General features: G+C 38.9%; 1 protein-coding gene across 2 annotated transcripts in view; it reads right to left on the reverse strand.

Annotated features, from left to right (window-relative positions):
* Window positions 1-27667, reverse strand: part of RSF1 (remodeling and spacing factor 1) — a 163839-nt gene that overhangs the window by 70138 nt on the left and 66034 nt on the right. For both annotated transcript variants that reach the window (XM_078058583.1, XM_036113388.2), the window contains exons 3-4: window positions 1003-1095; window positions 398-603 (exon numbers count right to left, since the gene is read on the reverse strand). In XM_078058583.1, the coding sequence (XP_077914709.1) occupies window positions 398-603; window positions 1003-1095 (299 nt within the window). The remainder of the gene's footprint in view (window positions 1-397; window positions 604-1002; window positions 1096-27667) is intronic.

Genomic DNA, 27667 nt, shown 5'->3' on the forward strand with positions numbered 1-27667 from the left:
GCCAAAATGAACTGGCCAAATTAAAACAATTAGAAATAAATAAATAATACCTAATAGAAAACTGTAGCTAGTTAAGAACCAAACAATGCTTGTCTTGTATTTCTGTCTAATGATGGGTTTTTCTGTGCATATTATTGGTGCCTTACTATTTGTCAGATTCCAGCTTCCTGAAGTATAAGGTACATGTGCTGATATGGACCACCATGCTAAATATATTTATTTGTTTGAGAAATAATTAAGTGCCCACTATGGATATTGTGCTGGGCACTAGGCTAGGTCCTGGCAATTCTCCAACTCCACAAAAAAAGGACTACCCTAGCCTCAGAGACTATATTCTTGTAGTGAAGAGATTAAAGAAACACACAAATAAATGTGAAAAGATGCCAATAAAAGATACCTGACAATGCATTTCCATGAAGAGCCATCTTGATCATCCTGTTCTTCTATGTACATTCTGACATTGTGATCTTGATCCAACTGGTACCAGTACATGAGGCCATCTTTGTCTCGGCCAATTGGTTGGAGACGCATGGTATCAGCATCCTCCTCATTGATAATGTTCTTGAATTTGAGATTGTCATCAAACTGACACTCGCAGAGGTACTGGAAAATAGTCATAACATGGCTTAAAATAACCCATAAATGTTTCTCTATCATGTAAATGTGGTATGTTTAACCACAGAACTGATTCAGGGATGGGAGCAGAAAAAATGTGTAGTTTATCCATCTTTCACTATCCTCTCCCCACTTTTGTACAACCTGTTTAGAATAAGCAATTTAAAAAGATATTATTTCAAGTTAACACTTCAGTATTACTTAAATTTACAGGTTTAATATTATCAATGACACAAAAATCGTATTTCAAAAGCACTGTGTACTAGTCTCCCAAATTTTCTACATAAGAAAATGATTCTTTCTATTAAAGCTTTTAGATGACATTATTCTTGAAACAACTCTTGGTGAATTAATTAAAATAATTGTAAAAGATAATAAATTCATTACCTTTAGGAGTGCTAGTTTGCATTCAACACTCATTTCAAGATAGCCCTTCTTCTCCATCTCCCATGCCCAGGTGCTATTAAACTCTTGGCATATCTGTCAAACAAAGTTAGGATCTTAATACATAAAAGCAATTTCTATTTACATTGGTATTTTATTGTACAATTATGTTAACTGTTCTTGTTTATACATATTTATAATGGAACGAGTTTATAACAAATACACTCCAAGCCAAATCCATCCTCAAATACACCAGGAATGTTTACTAGTTAACTAATGTCTGAATTTAAGTTAAGCAGTGATTTCTATAGCTCTCTCCTCCGCTCTCAAGAATTTTATACACATTTTCCCAAATGCAAAAATTATATAATTCCCCTTCCAAATGGCCTAGAAGTTCCTTGAGGACAACAGTTGATTTATCTCCATGCCTAGAAGAGAGGTAGCATTCAAAAAGCATGCCAAATTATAGGCCCATTTTTAAAAAGATTTTATTTTATTTATTTATTTATTTGAGAGAGAGTGAGCAGGGGTGGGGAGAAGCAGAGGGAGAAGGACAAGCAGACTCTGCACTGAGTGCAGAGATTAATGCGGGGCTCAAACCCATAACCCCAAGATCACGATCCGAGCCAAAATCAAGAGTAGGACGCTTGACTGACTGAGCTACCCAGGTGCTCCTGTAGGCACATTTTTTTTTTTTTAATTTTATTATGTTATGTTAGTCACCATACAATACATCATTAGTTTTTGATGTAGTGATCCACGATCCATTGTTTTCGTATAACACCCACGTGCCCTCCTTAATACCCATCACCGGGCTAACCAATCCCCCCTCCCCCCTCCCCTCTAAAACCCTGTTTGTTTCTCAGGTCCATAGTCTCTCATGGTTCATCTCTCCGTCCAATTCCCCCCGCCCATTTTTCCCTTCCTTCTCCTAATGTCCTCCATGTTATTCCTTATGTTCCACAAATAAGTGAAACCATATGATAATTGACTTTCTCTGCTTGACTTATTTCACTTAGCATAATCTCCTCCAGTCCCATCCATGTTGATGTAAAAGTTGGGTATTCATCTTTTCTGATGGCTGAGTAATATTCCATTGTATATATGGACCACATCTTCTTTATCCATTCATCTGTTGAAGGGCATCTCGGCTCTTTCCACAGTTTGGCTATTGCGGACATTGCTGCTCTGAACATTGGGGCGCATATGGCCCTTCTTTTCACTACATTTGTGTCTTTGGGGTAAATACCCAGTAGTGCAATTGCTGGGTCATAGGGTAGCTCTATTTTTAAATTTTTGAGGAACCTCCACACTGTTTTCCAAAGTGGCTGTACCAACTTGCATTCCCACCAACAGTGTAAGAGGGTTCCCCTTTCTCCACAACCTCTCCAACATTTGTTGTTTCTTTCCCTGTCCATTTTTGCCATTCTAACTGGTGTAAGGTGGTATCTCAGTGTGGTTTTGATTTGGATTTCCCTGATGGCTAATGATGATGAACACTTTTTCATGTGTCTGTTAGCCATTTGTATGTCTTCTTCAGAGAAGTGTCTGTTCATCTCTTCTGCCCACTTTTTGACTGGATTATTTGTTTTTTGGGTGTTGAGTTTGAGAAGTTCTTTATAGATTTTGGATACCAGCCCTTTATCTGTAGTGTCATTTGCAAATATCTTCTCCCATTCTGTGGGTTGCCTCTTTGTTTTGTTGACTGTTTCCTTTGCTGTGCAGAAGCTTTTTATCTTGATGAAGTCCCAAAAGTTCACTTTTGCTTTTGTTTCACTAGCTTTTGGAGATGTATCTTGAAAGAAGTTGCTGTGGCCGATGTCAAAGAGGTTACTGCCTATGTTCTCCTCTAGGATTTTGATGGATTCCTGTCTCACATTGAGGTCTTTCATCCACTTTGAGTTTATCTTTGTGAATGGTGTTAGAGAATGGTCAAATTTCATTCTTCTGCATGTGGCTGTCCAATTTTCCCAGCACCATTTATTGAAGAGACTGTCTTTTTTCCATTGCATGTTTTTTCCTGCTTTGTCAAAGATTATTTGACCATAGAGTTGAGGATCCATATCTGGGTTCTCTATTCTGTTCCATTGGTCTGTATGTCTGTTTTTGTGCCAGTACCATGCTGTCTTGGTGATCACTGCTTTGTAATATAGCTTGAAATCGGGCAACGTGATGCCCCCAGCTTTGTTTTTCTTTTTCAACATCTCCTTGGCGATTCAGGGTCTTTTCTGATTCCATACAAATTTTAGGATTGTTTGTTCTAGCACTTTGAAAAATGTCATTGGAATTTTGATCGGGATGGCATTGAAGGTATAGATTGCTCTGGGTAGCATAGACATTTTAACAATGTTTAGTCTTCCGATCCATGAGCATGGAATATTTTTCCATCTTTTTGTGTCTTCTTCAATTTCTTTCATGAGTGTTCTGTAGTTCCTAGAGTATAGATCCTTTACCTCTTTGGTTAGGTTTATTCCGAGGTATCTTGTGGTTTTTGGTGCTATTGTAAATGGAATCGTTTCTTTAATTTCTCTTTCTACAGTTGCGTTGTTAGTGTATAAGAAAGCAACTGATTTCTGTGCATTGATTTTGTATCCTGCCACATTACTGAATTGCTGGATGAGTTCTAGTAATTTGGGGGTGGAGTCTTTTGGGTTTTCCACATAAAGTATCATGTCGTCTGCGAAAAAAGAGAGTTTGACTTCTTCTTTGCCAATTTGAATACCTTTTATTTCTTTTTGTTGTCTGATTGCTGTGGCTAGGACTTCTAGTACTATGTTGAACAACAGTGGTGAGAGTGGGCACCCTTGACGTGTTCCTGATCTTAAGGGAAAGGCTCTCAGCTTTTCCCCGTTGAGGATGATATTCGCTGTGGGTTTTTCATAGATGGATTTTATGAGCTTGAGGAATGTTCCCTCTATCCCTATACTCTGGAGAGTTTTAATCAGGAAAGGATGTTGTATTTTGTCAAATGCTTTTTCTGCATCAATTGAGAGGACCATATGGTTCTTCTCCCTCTTATTAATGTGTTCTATCACATTGATTGATTTGTGAATGTTGAACCACCCTTGCATCCCGGGGATAAATCCCACTTGGTCGTGGTGGATGATCCTTTTAATGTATTGTTGGATCCTATTAACTAGGATTTTGTTGAGGATTTTGGAATCCATATTCATCAGGGATATCGGTCTGAAATTCTCCTTTTTGATGGGGTCTTTGCCTGGTTTGGGGATTAAGGTAACGCTGGCCTCATAGAATGAGTTTGGAAGTTTTCCTTCTGTTTCTATTTTTTGAAACAGCTTCAGTAGAATAGGTATTATTTCTTCTTTGAATGTTTGGTAGAATTCCCCAGGGAATCCATCAGGCCCTGGACTCTTGTTTTTTGGGAGGTTTTTGATCACTGCTTCAATCTCGTTACTGGTTATTGGCCTATTCAGGTTGTCAATTTCTTCCTGTTTCAGGCTTGGCAGCTTATAGGTTTCTAGGAAGGCCTCCATTTCATCCAGATTGCTCAGTTTATTGGCATATAGTTGTTGATAATAATTTCTAATAATTGTTTCTATTTCCTTGGTGTTAGTCGTGATCTCTCCCCTCTCATTCATAATTTTATTAATTTGGGTCCTTTCTCTGTTCTTTTGGATAAGTCTGGCCAGTGGTTTATCAATCTTATTCATTCTTTCAAAGAACCAACTTCTAGTTTCATTGATCTGATCTACTGTGTTTCTGGTTTCTAATTCATTGATTTCTGCTCTAATTTTAATTATTTCTCTTCTAGGTGTCGTTTCTTGCTTTTTCTCTAGTTCTTTAAGGTGTAGAGTTAGTTGGTGAATTCGGGATTTTTCTATTTTTTTGAGTGAGGCTTGGATGGCTATGTATTTCCCCCTTAGGACCGCCTTTGCAGTATCCCATAGGTTTTGGACTGATGTGTTTTCGTTCTCATTGATTTCCATGAATTGTTTAAGTTCTTCTTTGATTTCTTGGTTGACCCAAACATTCTTGAGCAGAGTGGTCTTTAGCTTCCAAGTGTTTGAATTTCTGCCAAATTTTTTCTTGTGACTGAGTTCCAGTTTTAGAGCATTGTGGTCTGAGAATGTGAAGGGAATAATCTCAATCTTTTGGTATCTATTGAGACCTGATTTGTGACTCAGTATATGGTCTATTCTGGAGAAAGTTCCATGTGCGCTCGAGAAGAATGAGTATTCTGTTGTTTTAGGGTGGAATGTTCTGTAAATATCTATGAGGTCCATCTGGTCCAATGAATCATTCAAAGCTCTTGTTTCCTTGTTGATTTTCTGCTTAGATGATCTGTCCATTGCTGAGAGTGGAGTATTGAGGTCTCCTACAATTAACGTATTGTTATCAATATGACTCTTTATTTTGGTTAACAGTTGGCTTATGTAGATGGCTGCTCCCATGTTGGGGGCATAGATATTTACAATTGTTAGATCTTCTTGTTGGATAGACCCTTTAAGAATGATATAGTTCCTTCTCTGTCTCTTATTACAGACTTTAGTTTAAAATCTAATTTGTCTGATATAAGAATTGCTACCCCAGCTTTCTTTTGAGGTCCGCTGGCATGGAAGATAGATCTCCATCCCTTCACTTTCAGTCTGGATGTATCTTTAGGTTCAAAATGAGTCTCTTGTAGACAGCATATGGATGGGTCCTGTCTTTTTATCCAATCTGCAACCCTGTGCCGTTTTATGGGAGCGTTTAGGCCATTCACGTTGAGAGTGATTATTGAAAGATATGAATTAATTGTCATCATGTTGCCTGTGAAGACGTTGTTTTTATAGATTGTCCCTGTAAATTTCTGTTGTAGATCACTCTTGGGGTCTTCCTCCTTTTATAGAACCCCCCTTAATATTTCTTGCAGGGCCGCCTTAGCGGTCACATATTCTTTCAACTTCTGCCGGTCGTGGAAGCTCTGCATCTCTCCATCCATTCTAAATGAAAGCCTTGCCGGATAAAGTATTCTTGGCTGCATGTTCTTCTCATTTAGTACCCTGAATATGTCTTGTCAGGCCTTTCTGGTTTGCCAGGTCTCTGTGGATAGGTCTGACATTATTCTGATGTTCCTCCCTCTGTACATAAGGAATCTCTTCCTCCTAACTGCCCTTAAGATGGTTTCCTTGGTTCTAAGATTTGCAAGTTTTACTATTACATGCCGGGGTGTTGGCCTGTTTTCCTTGATCTTAGGAGGGGTCCTCTCTGCCTCTAGGACTCGAATGTTTGTTTCATTCCCCAGATTAGGGAAGTTCTCAGCTACGATTTGCTCAAATACATCTTCTAGCCCTCTCTCTGTCTCCACTCCCTCCGGGATTCCAATTATTCTGACATTGGAACGTCTCATGGTGTCACTTATTTCTCTGATTCTATTTTCATGGATTCTGAGTTGTTTTTCCCTGGCCTCCTCTTTTCCCTTTTTATCTATTATACTGTCTTCCAGATCGCTTATTCTCTCTCCTGTCTCAGTTACCCTAGCTGTTAGATTATCTAGATTGGATTGGATCTCATTGATAGCATTTTTAAGTTCTGCCAATTCACCTTTTATTTCTGCCCTTAGAGACTCTATGTTGCTATTAATTGATTTCGCCATTCTAGCCATTGTCTTCACAATTGCTAGCCTGAATTCCATCTCCGACATCTTGGTTATATCTGCATCCATTTGTAAATCTGCAGCATAAGTCATAATCTCTGAGTCTTTTCTCTTTTGGGGGCTCCTCCTCCTAGTCATTCTGTTGATGGGTGTTTGAGGGAATGTATAGAGTCCAAATTATTGACCAGAACCCAAGCAAGATGCACCTGTTTTCTTGGGACCTTAGGTTTGCTGGCCTTTTGTTTTCCCAGCCTGTCTTCTGCGGGAGGGGCCTGCCGCGCTGTTACTCAGGCAACCCTGTTTGGGCGGAGTTGCCCTGCGCCCCTGTGGTGGGGGATGGGCTCAGTGGGAATCAGTCTTTGGGGCTTTTGTTCTCTGGCGCCTTTCCCTGGCAGCTTTCCGCATCTCTTCTGCGAGTCAGAGCAGAAGAGACCGTTTCCAACCCTCTGCCTCAGAGCAGAGAGACCTCAGTCTGTTCTTCAGTGAGCTCTCCAGGCCACACCGTCTCCGTTTCTGTCCATGCTGCTATAAACTGCAGCGTCCTGGGTTGTGCGCCCCTCCGCAGCGCTCCCAGTCCTGCCTCCAGGTCGGGGCACGTCTCTGCCCTTTGTGCTTCTAAAACCACCAGCCGCTCCCTGTTCGTGTGCGCGCGACTCCGCCGCTTGGGGTTCTGTCCCGGGGACTGCAGTTCGCGTGCGTGCGACTCCGCCACTCGGGGTTTCCACCCGGGGGGTTGTAGTTCACCAGTGGGACGCCGGCGCACCGGTTTCCGTCTCGGAGGCTGCAGTTCGCGTGCGCGCGACCGTCACTCCGGTTTCTGTCCAGGTGGCTGCGGTTCGCGTGCGTGCGACCCCGCCGGTCTGGTTTTCCACCCCGGGGGCTGCCCTAAAGTCCTTTCCCGACGCTACCGGTCTGCGAGTCTGTGCCCGTCCGCAGCGCGCGAGGCTGTCACTCACCGGCAGTGTAGGATCCCCACGGCCAGGCACCCTCCCGCCGCCGGTTATCCTCCGATATCTGCCCGCAGAATCACGGCTCTCCAATTCGTACCTCAAAAAACCAACCGCCTGCCATATTCTGTTTGTAGAGATCCAGATTTTCTTACATCTCAGGCTGGTTTTGTGGGTGCTCAGAGTGGTCTGGTAGATATCCAGCTCAATTCCGGGGACCAGTTGAAATAGGGTCCCCTACTCCTCTGCCATCTTTCCCCCCTCCTGTAGGCACATTTTTAATAAAGCCACTCTCCAACTCAATGTCCTCCTTTTTATGGGTAAAGATCCCATTGCTTGTCATTTGAGACCATCTATAATGTGGCAATAACTTAAATTTCTAGGTTTCTCTCCCTATACAAGCATTTCAGGCAAACCAGAGCCACTGTAACAATCTGAGGAAAGAAGATATGGATAACCATTCCACTCAATAATAAGGACTAATCAGGAGAAATGCCATGGGTTGTATGACCTCCGCGAGCCAGTTTCTTCAGCCATAAAAGGGGAGCAGTAATAATATTCATCTTGAATGTTATGAAATAGGCATGAAAAATGATACCAAGTGTCTAGCAACTTCATGCTCTTTGTTCTAATCCAAGGGGCAAAGAGTATAATGAAGGTCAAGGGAGAAGAACCAACCAAGGGACAAGATCACTTGGGAGCTTGGGCAATTAACTAGATAGCAGGCAGGAGAAACCCAAGCAGGCAAGTGGAACTGCTTATATAACCACACTGACCTAAGAATAAGACCAGGCTGGCCCTCCCCTCCTAGGAATGTCACCCTTTTCCTGTTCAGCACCAGTGTCATCTTTTTTTACCAACTATATAATAAAATCATACGAGATCATTGTTAGGATAGCAAAAGAAAGTAACAAGGAAAGCAGTATGGCTAGGAACAACATAATGGGAGATCTTCAAAGGCACAAAGGAAGAATAAGCTCTCCATTCTCTGGAATACCGTATGTCTGGCTGACAGCACTATATATTGTAGAGAGGAAAAAAAATTGATATACAAAGGAAAAGGAAATTTGGGGAATATTACACAGGAAGGACCCTGAAGTAATTATATCAAAAGCTAAAAGGTCAGAATCTGAATGACATTTTGCCAAAGAATATATACAAATGGCCAACAAGCACAGGAAAATACGATCATCATTAGTCATTAAGGAAATGCAAATCAAAACCACAATGGAATACTACTTCATATCCATAAGGATAGCTGTAATCAAAAAAGAAAAATAAGGGGCGCCTGGGTGGCTCAGTGATCTCAGGGTCCTGAGATCCAGCCCCACACTGGGCTCCGTGCTCAGCTCAGTGGGGAGTCTGCTGGAGATTCTCTCTCTCCCTCTCCCGTTCCCCACGCTTGCATGCTCGTGCTCTCTCTTTCAAACAAAGATAAATCTTAAAAAAAAAAAAAAAAAGAAAAGAAAAGTAAAATAGTAGTAAATGTTGGTGAGGATGTGGAGAGACTGAAATGCACAGGTTGTTGATGGGAATATAAAATGGTGCAGCTGCTTCCTAAAAAAGCTAAGCAGTTCCTCAGAATGTTAACATTGAGTTACCATGTGACTTAGCAATTCCATTTCTAGGTATTTATACAGGAAAAACCCATATAACGTTCAAAGTAGCATTTTTTATAACAGCTAAAAGGTGGAAACAACCCAAATATCAACTGATAAATGGATAAATAATATGTGGAATATCCATACAGTGGAATTTTATACAGCTATAAAAAGGAATGAAGTAGTGATACATTCTACAGTTTGGATAAACATAAAAAACATTATGCCCAGTGAATGAAACCACATACAAAAGGTTACATATTGTATGGCTCTATGTATATGAAACTTACACAACAGTCAAACACATACAGACTAAAAGTTTACTTACTAGTAGTTGCCAGGGGGAAGGTAGAGGGAGGAATAGGGAATGATTGCTAATGAGCAGATTTCTTTTCAGAGTGATAAATGTTCTAGAATTAAGATAGTGGTGATAACTGCACATCCTTGTGAATATACTAAAAAACACTGAATTGTATATTTTAAAAGGGTACATTTCATGATATGTGACTAATATCTCAAAAAAAACCCCAGAGGGATAATCAAGAATGTACAACCCAGCTTTTGACTTGGATGAAGCACCTCCTGAGTGTTCTGTTGTATACCACGCCCCTAAAAGAAGAGGATGTTGGTTGACAATTTTAAAGGCTAAATCTGAGTGTAGGGAAGCTCAGGTTCAGCATCTGAGAGGGGCTGAGAATGACACAGCTCCAACTGGAGCCTGCTTGATAACCCAAGTACCAAGGCACAGCCAATGGCTCATGTAGTCAGGTATCAAATACAAATGAACAACTCTTAATTATCTTTTATCGGGCGCCTGGCTGGCTCAGTAGGTTAAGCGTCTGCCCTCGGCTCAGGTCATGATCCCGGAGTCCCAGGATCGAGTCCCACATCGGGCTCCCTGCTCAGCCGGCAGTCTGCTTCTCCCTCTGACCCTTACCCCTCTCGTGCTCTCTCTCTCTCTCACTCACTCTCACTCTCAAATAAATAAAATCTTAAAAAAGAAAAAAAAAATATCTTTTATCATGTGAAAGGGGAGAAAAGTGAAAGTGAAAGAGGGGTAGATAAACAGATAATTAAGATAGGGGCCTCTCTGCCTCACACTACTTACCTTCAATTTACTGACCTTCCTTATTTATAGCTTAGGGTGCAAAATTCTTGTGCTGATATTCAGAGATGAATATGCTATTCATTTTGTTTAATAAGGCAATGTAGACATATTATTGTGCCATTTATGGAAAAATAAACCTTGAAACTTATTATCATATTTGCCCAAACAGCCATAACCTATTGCTATCACAAAGTAAAGACTGTAAAAAAAAAAAAAAAAAAAAATGAATACTGTAAATGACAAAAAATGACAAATAATTACGCAGGACTATATAAATCTACACTAGGGGTCAGCAAACTTTTCCTGTTAAGGGCCAAACAGGAAATAATTTAGGTTTTGCAGACCATACGGTCTCTTTTCAACTACTCAACTCTGCTGTTGTAGTGCAAAAAGCAACCACAGAAAATATATAAATGAATAAACTTGGCTGTGTTCCAATACCACTTTAGTTATGGATAAGGAAATGTGAATTTCATGTAATTTTCATATGTCAACCATTCTCCAAACCATTTAAATATGTTAAAACCACTCTTAGTTTTCAAGCCATACATAAGTAGACAGCAGGCCAGATTTGGCCCATGGGCCAATGTTTGCCTAGAGTGCCAGAAACTAGCTGTGTCTATGAGACTGTCTATGACAGTTATTCTTGGATCCTTGTGAGACACGAAAACTGAAGGGACCCCTTGTAAAACTGCTTTTTTTTTCCTGCCTCTATTCCTGCTAGGATCTACACCCCGACCTTACACGTCTTATGGAACAGATAATGTATGTCCTCCTTGTAAAGGTCAAGGAGGTAATGACTTCTTTGGAAGTCTTCCAGCACAGTAGATACCATCTAAGGAGTAACCAGGCAGGGTCAACATGAATGCTTTCCAAGACCACTGACTCATCAAGACCTGGTTGGCACTAGTGATAAGTGACTTATGAGAAACATCTAAACACTCATCTTTGTTTCCGGATGCCTGAGAAGACTCGTGAACCAGACAACAATCCTCAATAAAAACCCAGACCCCAAGCAAGACTCACTCTCTTTTCCTGAGTCTCCCAGACGCTCTGTCTGTATCTTCACTCTCTCTACATCTTTAATAAACTCTGCTCTCACTTCCTCTTGGCTCACATTTGATTTCTATCCTGCGCAAAGCCAAGCTGCTGGAGGGGAGGTGGGGGGGGGGATGGGGTAATTGGGTGATGGGTATTAAGGAGGGCACGTGATATGATGAAAAAAAAGGAAGAAAAAAAAAGCCAAGGACCCTCTTGGCTGATCCTGAGAGACCCCCTTTGGGTCCGAGGACCCAGCCAGCCTGGATCACTTGCAGCAAGAGGATCCTTATTAGATTATCAATTCATATTAACTCCCCATGCTCCAACTTGATTCTGATCAAACAGTCTTGCAAATATTATTTGGTTTTGCATGCAATTTCTCTTTAGAGAATGATCCAGTGTCTAAAACATGAACATTTTTGTATAATGTTCATATTTATCATCCTATTACTCCATAATACTGGTTTTACGTCTGATTCTCTCTACTCTGATTAATGAGAGGTCATATCCTGTTGTATCCCCCTGTATGGTGCCTAAGGAACAGCCTTTCTGATACACACATGAAATCAAAGTTCTGTGCCTGCAAGGCTGAATGCCATTCAGGCCTCTTGGCCACCTGCCTGCTGCCATTCCAATAACCCCTAGGGCTGTCTTTTCCTCCTAACTTACACAGAGAAAAACAAGGATGAGGATGGAAAATGGGATGGGGTATTTAAAAGTCCCCATCATCTCAATATTTATAGGAAAGGTGGTTTCACATACCTATACAGCAAATACATGGAATTTATCTCAGTGAGATCATTGACACATTAATCTTGGAGACATATAATCCTTCTCTTTTTGACAACATAGAACATAAAGCATTAAAAGGGGGCAGGATGAAAGGGGCACCTGGGTGGCTCAGTCGTTAAGCGTCTGCCTTCGGCTCAGGTCATGATCCCAGGGTCCTGGGATCGAGCCCCACATCGGGCCCTCTGCTCAGCGGGAGGCCTGCTTCTCCCTCTCCCACTCCCCCTGCTTATGTTCCCTCTCTCACTGTGTCTCTCTCTGTCAAATAAATAAATAAAATCTTAAAAAAAAGGGGGGGGCAGGATGGGGGGCATTAAAAAGGGGAGGGATGGGGTGGAGCAGAGAACTGCAAAAACCCTCAGCATGAACATCCAAACCCCTGAATTAAGAGACTAAATCCTCCCCCCATTAATGCTCTCTCTCTCAAATGAATAAATAAAATCTTAAAAAAAAAAAAAAAAAAGTGAGACTAAATCAAACTCCAACATGGTTTCTCACAGCCTCAGGACTTGTCTCTGGGACCACTCTGCTCCCCTTGAGTTCCTGTCTAGAAAACTCAAGGTTTCCAAAAGAATTTATTGTGTGTTCCAGGCAACACCTGATCTAAGTCCCTGAATTTCCTTTTCCATTTATTTTAAAAATAAACAAACAAAACCTTACAATTGTATACTTCTCTCTGTCCCTTTGAGATGTGTATGTATCTCCTATAAGAGTGTCTTTCTCAAGGACTTGAAAGCCATTCCTTTGATTTGTAATCATCAGGAAGGACAGGACCTCTTAAGACTCTGTGGGAGGGTAGAAAGTTTATCTTTCAAAGTTAGCAGGCACAGAAGGCCTAATCAAGTTGACTGACCAACTTTCAGACCAACCCTCATACTTACTTTTTGTAAATGTTCCTTTCCCTAACCCCCTTTTCGTCCCTCATTTCCAACTCCTGAAACCCTTAGTCTCCCTTTAAAATACCAGTCACCTCTGGGCAAATTGGAATTGAGCTCGGCTCCTTCTCCTACCACAATAATTAGTGAAAAAAGTCTGTCTTCACTGCCCTTATTTATCTTAGGGGGAGGAGGGTTCTTCAGATATCATTCAGAAGAAAATATTTTATAATTGAGAAACATGTTAGGTTTATAAAGAGATTAATTTATCTGGTGATTCCACCAATATTTACTGAGTACCTACTCTATGGCAGAAACTAGTCAAGGAGCTGGGATACAATGATGAAGAAGACAGGCAAAGTTAGTGACTGAGCTTAGACTGGAAGCTCATGACTCCTGGGTTAGAGTTCTTTCCACTAGATCATACAGTCTTTATACAAACTTTTTCAAATCGGAGTCAAGAATTTTACAGCTGAGCTCTGAGAAGTCAACTCATCTTCATACCCCTAGCTTGTAACAAGTATGAGAGCCAGCAGATACAAAACAAACACCTGATGAATAAATGAAAGAAACACAAAAATAATGCTTTTACCTTAATTAAAAAAAATTCTTTTAGGTTAACCACCATCCAACATAGCACACCTTTAAGAACATTAAAAATTCTTACTAGAATAATAGTAACAGCTAACATTTATTGCATGTTTACTATGTGCCAACTACTGTTGTTATTGCTTTAAAATATTAACGCAGTTGGGGCGCTTGGGTGGCTCATTCGGTTGTGTGTCTGCCTTTGGCTCAGGTAATGATCCCAGGGTACTGGAATCCAGTCCTGCATTGTGCTCCTTGCTCAGTGGGGAGCCTGCCACTCCCTCAGCCTGCCACTCCCCCTGCTTGCGCTCTTTCTCTCTCTCTGACAAATAAAATCTTTAAAACTAAAACTAAATAAAATATTAATACAGTCAATTCTCAGAAGCTTTAGATGTATGTACTCTTATCCTCAGAAGTTATGTGCTTTACCCAAGGAATGAGAGTAATAGTATTCAGTATTTTAGTTATTTACGGTTATTAGTTATTACGGTGAAATCAATATACATTTAGGACACCAATCAGGTCAGCTGTCACCAAGAGAATTGTGAACAAAGGCTAGAATGAGAACTATAAACTATCTAGGTCCATTCTTTATATTCAAATTACACCTCACCAAGTCTCCCTGACCTAATATTTCAATATGTCCAACTGTTTTGTATGTAATATTCTTCTTGGAGGGCTAAACCGAACATTTGCTGAACATTCTAAATATTGGGAAGGGAAAGCTGAATTAACAGTCTCTGTTTTAAGAAGTGCAGAATTCAGAAAGAGAGACGTAAACATATAATTACAGGGGAAAAGGAGTCGGTGAGTTATCTACAAACTGAGTAACTGATAGATTTATCAACTACTACAAAAACAGAGAGGAGAGAAACCCTAATTCAGCCAATGCATAGAAGGAGATCAACTGCAACAACTCAAGAGTAAGGTTTTATTTAAGTGGTGACTTTTATGCTAGGACCTGAAGGATGAATAGGTTTTACAAAACAAGGAGGTGAAAAGAATTTCAGGAAGAAAAAAAACAGAATATGCAAAGCCAGGGGGATGTGAGTGATACTGGTATGTCCTGTCAATGTGAAGGTGAAGAGAGGAGTTCTTTCTGCTGAGCCCTAGAGCTCTAGATCATGAGTGCTTGGGTTTAGGAGTAGACACAGACAAGGCCGTGAGGGAAGGGAGTGAGCAAGGCTGTGAAAATAGGTCATGGCTCATAAATATGGGGGCTCAACAAGCATTTGGAAGCACTATTAAAAAACAGTTCTGTTGCACTGTGCAAGACAGACAGGATAATAGAGTCTGACGTCTAGGAGACCCACTAAAGCCTATTTTCCAACAATTCAAAGGAAAGGGGTGGAAGCTTGAGCTAAGCTACTTAAGAAAGGCAGATTCAGGTTGCTTAGTGCATGTGCACCTTACAAAAGCAGTAAGTTTCATGATTAATATATGGTTTTACTATTTACAATATAACTGTCACATAATTTCATTTGAAGTGGGCACCCTGTAAAACTACAAGATTTTTGAAAGCAAATACAAAGTCTGATTCTTCTATTTTCTATAGTACATACCAAGTACAGGGTCTTGCTGATAGTGGTCACTCAATAAATATTTACTGTGTCAATGTTCTCTGCTATAACTATTGAGAGAATTTACTATTATTATGGAATATCTGGGTACGTCTATAAGAATGCATTAAGACTTGTATAGAATGGATGTTTAGGGCGCCTGAGTGGCTCAGTTAGTTGGGCGACTGCCTTCGGCTCAGGTCATGATCCTGGAGTCCTGGGATCGAGTCCCACATCAGGCTCCCTGCTCAGCAGGAAGCCTGCTTCTCCCTCTCCCACTCCCCCTGCTTGTGTTCCCTCTCTCGCTGTGTCTCTCTCTGTCAAATAAATAAATAAAATCTTTAAAAAAAAAAAAAAATTGGGCACATTTACACATGGCAAAAATTTGAAAGGCTACTCTCAAAAGCAGCCTGTTCTGAAATCTTGGTCAAGGAGAAGTACCCTGAAAATATGTGAAATAAGTCTAGCAAGAAAAATAAAATCTCTATCATAGCTCTTTTATATTCATAAGTAAGATTAACCATATACCTAAAATGTAATTAAAATAATGAGTGTGATTGTTAAGCAGATTTTCCAAGAAATCTGCTTTATATCAGTAATCTAGGTAAAAGGGGAAATAAGGCTCTAGGATCATACAGGTTGAGATTCAAACCCTTGCTCTCCCTATCAGAAATGTGATCTTGTTTCAATCAATTACCTCTTTGAATTTCAGGATCTTCACCTGTAAAGCAGAGGTTTTGCTGCTAGTAAAAGAGATAAGATGCCTATCAAATACTCACCATGCTATAGCTTCCTTATGTAAATGCAAACCTAAAACTATTTCTAGAACCAATTGTAACATAAGAAGAAACAGAAGGAATTAAGAGCTGGTAGGAAGTAGATCAGTGTTCTTCAGACTGTACATAAACATTGTTTCATGACATTTTTGTTTCATATACATACATACATACATACATAACATGCCTAAGATTTAAATAAAATTATTGGTGACTGACTTGTTTTAATTTCCTACATTTATTTTCTGGGTAATTAACCTCATTTTAAATGCAGTCAGGAGGCCAGAAGGGGGAGCCCTCACGCCCTACCACTAGTCAATTGGAGACAGAACAAGTACTACTTGACTACCCCAGCCAGAAGGTTTTCTTCTTGCCAGTAAACAGCCCAGCCAATGAGAGACAGTCACAACTCAGCCAATGAAAAGCCACTATACTACAAACTCTCAGTTTAGGACTCTTAGTTTATAATCCTTCCCAACACCTCCTTCCCTCCATAAAAGAGAGGTCCTCTCTTCTGTTCTCTGGACTTGCCCAGCTTGCTTGTCCTTAATCACAAGTCTCTGCTATTCCCTAATAAACCCGTTTTTGCTAATAAAATAACTCACAGTTTTATTTTTAAGGTTAATAAACCCTGTATTATACTGAATGGCTTCCCTTTAAAAAAAAATATTTTATTCATTTATTTGCCAGAGACAGAGAGTGTGCGCACAAGTAGGGGAGCAGTGGGCAGAGGGAGAAGCAGACTCCCCGCGCAGCAGGGAGCCTGATGCGGGACTCGATCCCAGGACCCCAGGATCACGACCTGAGCCAAAGGCAGACGCCTGACCGTTTGAGCCACCCAGGCGTCCCGAACGGCTTCCCTTTTTATGTGTGCTCTGTATCCAACATGACAGTGAAAATGTTGAAGCTAAGATGACTTCCAGACCTACAGAAAATTCCCCAACAGGTGTACTCTTCATAATTTTATTGTGGGGAGATGTGTGTGTGTGTGTGTGTGTGTGTGTGTGTGTGTGTATACACACACACGCATATAATTTTATTTTTATATTTATATATATATATATAATTTAAAAATAAAATTTGCCATTTTAACCATTAAGTGTACAATTCAGTAGCATTAATTACATTCACAATGTTGTATAACCATTACCACGTTTTATTTCCAAAATTTCTTTATCACCCAAACAGAAACTCTTTAACCCAAAGCAGTAACTCCCCGCTCTCCACCCACCCTGCAGCACCTGGTAACCTAAATACCTCTGTCTCTATGAATCTTCCTGTTCTAGATTGTTCATATAAGTGGAACCATCCAGTATTTGTGCTTTTGTGCCTGGCTTCTTTCAAGTTAACATATTTTCAAGGTTTATCCATGTTGTAGCAAGTATAAGAACTCCATTCCTTTTTAGGAATGAAAGATATTCCATTGTATGAATATACCACATTTTGTTTATCCATTCATCTGTTGACTGACAATTGGGTAGTTTCAACCTTTTGGCTATTATGAGTTATTCTGCAATAAACACTGGCATACAAGTATCTGAGTCTCTGTTTTCAATTCTTTTAAAGATACAGCTAGGAGTGGAACTGCTGGGTCATATGGCAATTCTATGTTTAGCTTTTTGAGGAACTGCCAAACTGTTTTCCACAGCAGCTGCACCATTTTGCATTCCCATTAGGAGCATAGGAGGGTTTCAATATCTTCAGAACCTCACCAATACTTCTTTTCTTTTTTTTTTAATAGCCATCCTATTAGGTGTAAAGTGATATCTCATTGTGGTTTTCATTTGCATTTCCCTAATGACTAAAGATGTTGAGTACTTTTTCATGTGCTAATTTATTAATCTTGGTATATCTCTGGACAAATGTCTACTCAAATATTTTGCTCATTTTTAAATTGGGTTATCCTTTTGTTGAGTTTTAGGAGTTTCTTATATAGTCTAGATATTAAATTCTAATCATTTACATAATTTGCAAATATTTTCTCCCATTCTGTAGGTTGTCTTTTGCACTTCATTATGTCCTTCGATGCACAAGTTTTTAATTTTGATCAAGTCCGATTCATCTTTCTCTTGTTCACATGATTTTGGGGTCGTATCTAAGAATCTATGCCAAATCTAAGGTTATGAAGATCTATCCCTGTGTTTTATTCTAAGAGGTCTGTTTCACCTCCTTCATTTAGACTGTTGACAGGATTTGAGTTAATTTTTGCATATGGTATGAGGTAGGGTATCTTGAATTTTGCAAGTTGTTAAATTTCAAAAATATATATATATTTCATACCATAGACAACAGTCAAAAAAAGGTTTTTTTAAAAAAAGATTTATGGGTGCCTGGGTGGCTCAGTTGGTTGAGCGACTGCCTTCGGCTCAGGTCATGACCCTGGAGTCCCGGGATCGAGTCCCATGTCGGGCTCCCTGCTCGGCGGGGAGTCTGCTTCTCCCTCTGACCCTCCCCCCTCTCATGTGCTCTCTCTCTCTCTCAAATAAATAAATAAAATCTTTAAAAAAATAAAAATAAAAAAATAAAAAAAGATTTATTATTTATTTTAGAGAGAGAGAGAGAGAACCCAAGCAGACTCCATGCTGAGCAGGAGGCTGATGAGGGACTGAAACTCATGACCCTGAGATCACGACCTTAGCCAAAACCGAGAGTCTGATGCTCAACCGACTGTACCATCCAGGCACCCCAGAAGTTTTTAAAATCTGACATAAATCTTATATACTCCATCCTCTCATTTTCAGCTCAAACAAGAATAGCGACAACTATATGATAGCAACACAATAATTTTTAATGGTAGGAACATTTTATACTTAGGAAACTATAAGATTTTATTTTTACTTCCTAGGTTTATCTGCTGAGCTAAAGCAATGAGAAATACCTTTATGATTTTTATATAACTTCTTTGAAAACATTAATATTCGAGTTATAGGAATGTTTACTAGGTAAGTAACTGTGCTATGAAGGAGCAGTACTTCTAAGTATATAACTGACAGGTGTGCACACTTGGAAAAGAAAACATCTGAAGAAGAGAAGCGGGTTCCTGAAGTCTACTCAAGGGCACACCTGTCACAAGAGGTTTCCCAGCCATAATTAAGGTAATTCAGCTTGTTGCTCTATGGGAAGGCCTTCAGGTATATTATTATCATAAAACATTCATTGGACCACCTGAAGTCACATAGGAGTTCAGTAGAAAACCAAAGAAAATAAAACCCAGTACTTCTATATCCACAAGTATAGATAATTTGGCCCAAGTTGCTGTTAGTTTCCAAAGGACACCAGCCACAGCAAAGAAAAAAAGTTCCCTAAAATCACTATGTTATTTCTCTAATTCATTATTTTTTTTTTTAAATTTTATTTATTTATTTGACAAAGAGACACAGCGAGAGAGGGGACACAAGCAGGGGGAGTGGGAGAGGGTGAAGCAGGCTTCCCGCGGAGCAGGGAGCCTGATGCGGGGCTCGATCCCAGGACCCTGGGATCATGATCTGAGCCGAAGGCAGACACTTAACGACTGAGCCACCCAGGCGCCCCTCTAATTCATTATTATTATTATTATTTAAATAACATTTGCTAGTTTCCAACTATCTGACAAGGCAATATGCTGAGAATATTCACATATACTTTCATGAGAAAACAGAGGGTTCAAAAGAAGTAACTTATACACATAGTAATTAGTAGAGTTCCTATTTTTCCCCATTACATATCTAGGTCTTGCTACATCACCACATGCAATTCAGTTATGAGCATAAATTATGGCTGCTCACACCTTACCACAGAGTAAACAGTACTCTTTAGGGAACATTTTACAAAGTTAAAAGTATGTGGAAATATTTTCCAGTATGTGAAATATTTTCCGTTACGTATTCATGCTGTGGCATGAGACAAACTTGTGTTCAATCCTTGCTTCAGCATCTACTATCTACGTGACCTTGGGAGTAGTTTAATTTGCCATGATATGGGGTGTGTTTTGAACTAAATAATGTATGTAAAATAGCATAAGACCTAGTATATAGTAAGCTCTCAAATATTAGCCCTTAGCATTATTACTAAAACCTAAGTTTTGGAGAAACTGAAACACTCATAAATTTGCTGGTGGGAAGGTAAAATGGTACAGCAGCTATAAAAAAAGTCTGGTAGTTTCTCAAAAAACTAAACAGAATTACCATATGACCCATCAATTACACTCTTAGGTATATAGACAGGAGAAATGAAAATACATGGTCACACAAAAACTGGTACATTACTGTTTACAGAATTATTCTTAATAGCCAAAAAGGGAAAAAATTCCACATGATCATTAACTGATGATGGATTAATACAGTATGGTATTATCCATACAATGGTATACTATTTGGCAATAAAAAGAAATTAAATACTGATGCATGTTCCAATATGGATAAACCTTGAAATCATTATGCTAAATGAAAGAAGTCAGACACAAAAGGCCACATAATTTTTATGATTCTCATTTACAAGAAATGTCCAGAATAGGCAAATCCAAAGACAGAAGTACATTATTGGTTGCCAGAGGACTGGGAGAGGGGGTTGTGATTGGGACTGTTGTTAATGGGTATGGAGATTATTTTGAGGGTAATAGAAATGTTCTGGAACTAGACAGTGGTTGTAGTTGCACAACATAGTGCATATACTAAAACCAATGAATATACTTTAATACTACAAATGTTATGTTCTAAGAATTGCACCTCAATAAAAAAGAAAACACCAATTAACATATTAACAAGGCAAATAAAAATTAAAGATAACAACCTTAGTTTAGTTTTGAAAAATAAATATAGCCGTAGAGAAATATCTAATGCTTAAAAATGCTAAATGCCTTGCTAACAACAGACAGCAATCATCCCAATTTACTCCCTAGGGAGTAAAAACAATGGGTCTTTTTGAAGTTGCCATTTCTATTAAGGCCATCTACTACCAAGTTTATTCACTTTCAAAATATTTCTAAACCTGTTACTAAGGAACCAAGGGACAGAGATAGCCCTTGTCTTCCGTTTACTTCTGAGGGATAAATGAACGAGGTATGGTTCTGATGAGGGGGAAACACCCCAAATGAGACATATTAGGTTCTTTTCTACTCAATGTCATTATCTCTCAAGTATTAAGCCCCAGAAAAAACTCTGCTTATTCTAAGAAACATATTTATTTTTATATTTAACTTTTCGTAAAATCAAGAGCCTTTTAAGATCAATGATTACATTCAACATAATAGCATTTCTTTTTTCTTTGAAAAACCATCTCTAAATCATTAGTGTGGCATGCATTGAGGAAATCACAGAAATCAAAGAAATCAAAGAAAAACAGCAATAAACTGCCACTGTCTCTTAGAAATTATTCTGAGGCTAAAGGAAATCAACTGTGATTTCATTTAAAGGATAATTTCTTAAAACCTGGCTTTCCCATTACTTTTCAAGGCTGTTATATGGCTGCCTTCAGGCAGGTGGCAGAGCAGCAGGAAAGCCAAAGCACAGGTACTGAATATGTTGAAGGAAGGTATCTGTTTATTAACATGTTGATATTCATTATCCATGGCTAAGGTGTATAAAATTGCTCATGTGGTATCTAAAGTCATTAACAACAACAGGAAATAGAGGAGTTTCATGGAAGCATTGAGAATTCACTTGCAGAGAAATTTCTTTGTGACTCACCAAGTTAAAAAGGAATGTGAAGCTCAATAAGGCCAAGGCCTATTCAACTGAGCAAGGAGTTAACAGATCCTAGCAGAACTCCTAGTTTCAATTTCCACTCACTGGATTTATTTTTAGGAGGGTGATTCCACTTAAAAGTAAAAAGGCACCAGCTAGATTTTCGAGTTCCTTTACACTCTAGATGATACTGGAGAATATATGCCAGCAAGTGTAGGATATGGCAATACAATGAATGCTCTTGGTTGCACTGTGTCGCTAGATACCTCTCTGTTTCCCTCTCTATCAGTTACCAAGACTTATTGATTCTGCTTTCCAAATAGCTCTCACATCCACCCTCTTCCTTCCATCCTTACTGCCGAAACCTTAACTCAGGTCTCTTCATTGCTCAGTTGGATTATCACAATAGCTTCCTTTCACATGATCCCTGGACTTCCCCTCACTACCATTCTCTCTAGGTACTTTATATTACAGTGAGCTAAGCTATTGGTAATTTCCTAACAAATTTCTGCTCATTCTACAGGTCTTACTTAGTCCAATTGTTTTAGGGAGACACTAACAAAAGATAACAAACAGAGGCCAATGCTGAATGATTTGTAGTAGCAGTGCAGTCTACTAAGACAAGGCTTAGCAGAAGCCAGATACGTGCTCTGGACTTAAACAGAATTTTACATTAATTATATTCTACTGACTTCAAAAGGAAAAGAAACAGGTCTCCATTATAGATTATGCACAATGATGCCACTAAGAGAAAGATAAAAGATCAAGAGTCTCATAACAGGGAAGGTAAAAATTCCATCAGAAAACTACCTAATACAGCTAAAGAGTACAACAAAGAAGCAAATACAGAGTTGAGCTTATCAGCAGACAACTGAAAGAAAACTGAAACTAAGTGATTATTTAAATCATCTAAAATTGATGCATGAAAGATGAAAAAACACTCAAGATGCTTACAACCTACAAAAAAAGACAAATAGGAGGGACAATATTAGTGGTATTTTGAAGCACTAGATTCACAAAGGCCTGGGTTTGAATGCTGGCTCTGCCACTTCTGGCAATGTGAGACCAAACATGGTATTTCATGTCTCAAAATCAATTTCTTTGTGCATAAAAGAAAGTATCTATTTCAAAGGTGAGTATTAAACACAGTGCCTGGTACACAGTGAACATTCATGATAAAAACCATATGATAGGGGCGTCTGGGTGGCTCAGTCGGTTAAGTGTTCAACTCTTGACTTTTGGCTCAGGTCATGATCTTGGGGTAGTGAGATCGAGTCCCACATCGGGCTCTGCACTCAGCACAGAGTCTGCTTGTCCCTCTCCCTCTGTTCCTCCCCTACTTGTGTTCTCTCTCACTCTCTCTCTAAAATAAATAAATAAAATCTAGGGGCGCCTGGGTGGCTCAGTCGTTAAGCATCTGCCTTCGGCTCAGGTCATGATCCCACGGTCCTGGGATCCAGCCCCACATCCGGCTCCCTGTTCGGCGGGAAGCCTGTTTCTCCCTCTCCCACATCCCCTGCTTGTGTTCCCTTTCTCGCTGTCTGTCAAATAAAAAAGATCTTTAAAAATAAATAAATAAAATAAAATCTTAAAAAAAAAAAAAAGGACATATGATCGTTTCTATAATGGAGTTACATATAAATCTATGAAAGAAAATCTTCCTAGGAGAAGATCTTAAGGAGAAAGTAGTACTTGAGCTGAGATAGAAAGGATAAATTAAGTGTGCCTGGAAAACAAGTTAGTAGGAAGGCATTCCAGGCAGAAGATACAATATATGCAAAAACTCTGAGGAATGAAAAAGACAGAAGGTTCTGTGAATGGTATAGAACAGGAGCCAAATAATAGAGTGCACAGGAGAGAATGACATTAGATATGGCTGAAGAGAAGTGGCTAAACCATTAAGAGCGCTGAATACTACGACAAGAGTTCAGATTTCTGAGTGAATGGGAACCACTAAATCATTCTGAAAGTGATATAACCGTCACTTTTAAATCTTTGTGTTTAAAAGGTCATTCTTGTAGCAGTGAGAAGGCAGTGAAAAGGTACAAGACTAAATAAAAGCCAGGAGGCTAATTAGTAAAAGATGACGTTTCAGGCAAGAAATGATAAAGGCCTACCTGAATTAGGCCATGGCAATAAGGATGAACAGAAGACAAATCTGAGAAATAAACAGGAAGAAAAGCCAACAGAACCAGGCTATTGTATGGGTGTGGGTGGACAAGAAGGGCTTTGGGCCGATGCCCAAATCATGGCTTGGACTCAGAATGTTGGTAACATGAACATATCATGGATTCAGTATGTACAAGAGGTGTGAGGAGGAAGAGAATGAATCTGACTTTTGATATGCTGAGTTTGATTTGTTTAGGTGACACCAGTTCAATAGCCAGTAAGTTGGATATAAATGGAGATGTTTGTAATTTTGTATAAAGCCTGAGCTAGAGCTCAGGGAAGTCAGTTTATAAAACTTTTTCTAGTAATAAACTGTCAAGGAAACTTACTGATGAGACATCACACAAATATATTTGTTCAGTCACTCAGTATGCTTGGAGCTAGGTAAATGACAGTCAAGAAGGTGCACAGAGTTCTTATCTGCTTATGAACCAGCCAACAACTAATATAAGAGATCATAAAAAACAAAGTAGTTCTGCAGCAGGTACAGATGTGTTTCTGCTCATTCGTGTCGTTCTTATCTACCCAACTGCTAACCACCATGTGACTTTCTGGTATTTTAATTTCATAAAGGATAGATCTAAGAGAAATAGAGATACAGATGGTTGATGTGCCTTCCAGATTAGATATTCAATTTTTTCTGCAAGGGCTGATGGTAAATATTTTAGGCTTTGCATACAGTCTCTATTAAACAAACTACTCAATTTGGCACTGTAGCATGACAGCAGTCAGAGATCATATGTAAACAAACAGATGTGGCTGTGTTCCAATACAACTTTATTTACAAAAACAGGCAGTGAGCTGTAGTTTGCCAACTTCTCTGGATTATCAACAGTACTCTTAATAATGCAGACAGAAGAATGCCTAAGAAGAAAATCCCTAATACAGCTTTTGGCCACGGTAAAACTTGTACTTAGATCTTCAAATTCTATTGTTAGAAAAACTATACTAGGGGTACCTGAGTGGCTCAGTGGGTTAAGCATCTGCCTTTGGCTCAGGTCATGATCTCAAGGTCCTGGGATCAAGCCCGCCATCAGGCTCTCTGCTCAGCGGGGGGAGTCTGCTTCTCCCTCTCCCTCTTTGTTCAAGCTCGCACGCGTGCTCTCTCTCTCTCTCAAATAAATAAAATCTTTTTTCTTTAAAAGAAAAGCTATACTACAACTAATAACTTTATATAAATATAAATAAAGTTATTGTCAAATATTTACCAATTATACCCAACATCCATACCATGTCTGGTATCATATAAAATGTCCACTCCTGGTGATTCAGATAAGAAAATAATTATAATGTTCCTTTCTAAAATAACTTAAGGATTTATTTCTCATTGCCATAAACAGAACTTTACTGTTTTTCAGGATATAAAATCAGAAAGACCAGGTTGGGTAACTTGGCTTTGTGTCCTCTGCAAAGTTATTTAACCTCAATTCATTTATTCTTTCAAAAAATAATTATTAAACCCCTATGTGCCAAGCACTGTGGTAGGCATGATGTATATCAAGGGTGAGCAAACTTTTTCTGAAAATAGCCAGATAAAATATTTAGGCTTTGTGGGCCAAGAGCCTAAATCAAGTATATTTACAAAGGTACTTATGTATTAATAGAGAAAGCACTTCTACAATTTTTCCTGATAAAATTTAAAATATAATAGCAATTATATTAAATATGATATACTATGTCATATCTCATGTTATATACTATGCATAATATATAATAATAATTGAGTTCAACTTTTTTGTAATACAGATGTATTAATAAGAAGGATGGAATTATTTCCGGGGAGGTGGATAACTGTGCTTAACTGGAATTCAAAGTATTCTCTTTCAATAAACTGATTATAAATGTTCTTTGTGAAAAAGCATTATTGGCTCATGAGTCTTACACAAACAGGCAGGGGTGCCTAGGTGGCTCAGTTGGTTGAGCATCCAAATCTTGGTTTCAGCTCAGGTCACTCAGGGTTGTGAGATCAAGCCCTGTGTTCCAGGCTCACCATGGAGTCTGCTTGAGATCCTCTCCCTCTCTGTCCCTCTCCCTGCTCACTTTCTCTCTCAGATAGATAGATATGCAAAAATAGGCCGCAGGACATAATTTGAGGACTTTTTGATGTACATAACAGTGTATAAGGCATGTAGGGTCTAGTTCTCATGAATTCTGGTGAGGGAAAGAAATTTTTATAGAGGCAAATACAATTTCCTCATCTGCAAAATGGGAATAGCAATATATGGATCTACTCTGTAAGGGTTGGGTGAGAATTCACATACACACAAAGGTGCTTTCTCCTCTCCTTGAAGTAATTAGGAGAATAACAATGTAAAGTAGCCAACCAACAGAACACAGCTTTGATTCCCTACAATCATTAGGGAAAAGATGCCTCCATGCTGAGCACATCTTGATTTGTCTTCCTGTTTCACATAAAGTCATCTATTTTTACCTTCAGAATTTAATTAATAACCCACCATCCCAGTAAATACTTCTACAGTTTTTGTGGTATGGTAGCTTCAATTAACTAAATTACCATAATAGTATCTTTTATAGACCTTAAAAAGTAGGTGACAAATGTAAGCTTCAACATTATCTTAGATACTTTATTATCTGCAATAATACTTTTATTCTTGAAGCCAATATATCAGACACTATGAGGAGTGCATTTCATACATAATTTCATTAAATTCTCACAATCCTGCAAGATAAATGGTAGTTTCTCAGTTCTATAAGATCGCATTTTCCCAGTTTTACAGATGAATCAATCTTCGTTCAGACAAGTGAGATAGTTTCCTGAGATCAACAGTACTAACAAACAATGGAGCCCAGATTTTCTAACACCAAAATTCTCTTTCCAGCTAACTTTTCTGATTTAGTATCAAATTTAGTAAATTTGTTTAATGTTTAGCATCAAGTTAGGTTTAAAGTAAATAACTAAGTGTACTAATATGAGAATTTCATGATTCTATTTATGGGTTGTACAGAAAAGAGCATTTTTATAAAAATTTGAAAGAGGCAAAATACTTCTGTAAGCAATTTTTGGAAACTTCTAATCCTTGTTGAGTTTTCTCATCAGATTATAAATCCCTCATTAATATAATCCATCTGTATTGGTTTTCTACTGCTATATAATAAAACACAAATTTAGCATCTTAAAAAAAAAGCCCCCATTTATTATCTCCCAATTTCTGCGTGTCAGAAGTCCTGTACAGCCTGCTTTGACCTGGATCCTCCGTTTATGGTCTCATAAAACTGATATCAAGCTCCTTTTTGGTAGCTCTGAGCAAAAACCCATTTCCAAACTCATTCAGATCACTGGCAAATTTCATTTCCTTCTCATGCTTTCCATGCAACCCTCTACATTCTTCAAGAAGGGTAAATGTGCTGAGTCCTTCTCATGCTTTGAGTATTTCTGCCTTCTACCTGCCTCTTCTCCTCTTAAAGGCTCGTGTAATTTACACTGGGCCCATTTGGATAATCCAGGATAATCACCCTAATTTAAGGTCAACTGATTAATAAATTTAATTACTTCCATAAAGCCCCTCTTGCCATGTAACATACTCATATTCAATATAACACCAAGAGTAAAGGCACAAGGGTCAAACTTTTGCCTACTATACAACCTGTATCTGCTGTTCTAATTGCCTTCCATCAAAATTACTGAGTGGACTATTTCTCTAAGTATGCTTTCATGCTGAACATTTCCTACCTTATGACTTTTGGCTACTTGTATCTTTCACATTATTTTCCTAAGCATTACTGGTCAGAAGGAAGGGAAGAGATCAGTGCTTTTCTATTTTTTACCAGTCATAATCTTTACCACAAATACTGAAAAGATGAGAAAATTTTAAATATATTTGCATACCCCAAAACTACTTTATTCTAGATAGCACACTGCACTTAAAGCATTTACATTCTGCCTGCCATTATATTTATCTGTGTACCTACTTTGCTTTTCTGCCTTTACTGAACTCCAG

This window comes from Halichoerus grypus, chromosome 11 (genome assembly GCF_964656455.1).
Source record: "Halichoerus grypus chromosome 11, mHalGry1.hap1.1, whole genome shotgun sequence".
NCBI lineage: Eukaryota > Metazoa > Chordata > Mammalia > Carnivora > Phocidae > Halichoerus > Halichoerus grypus.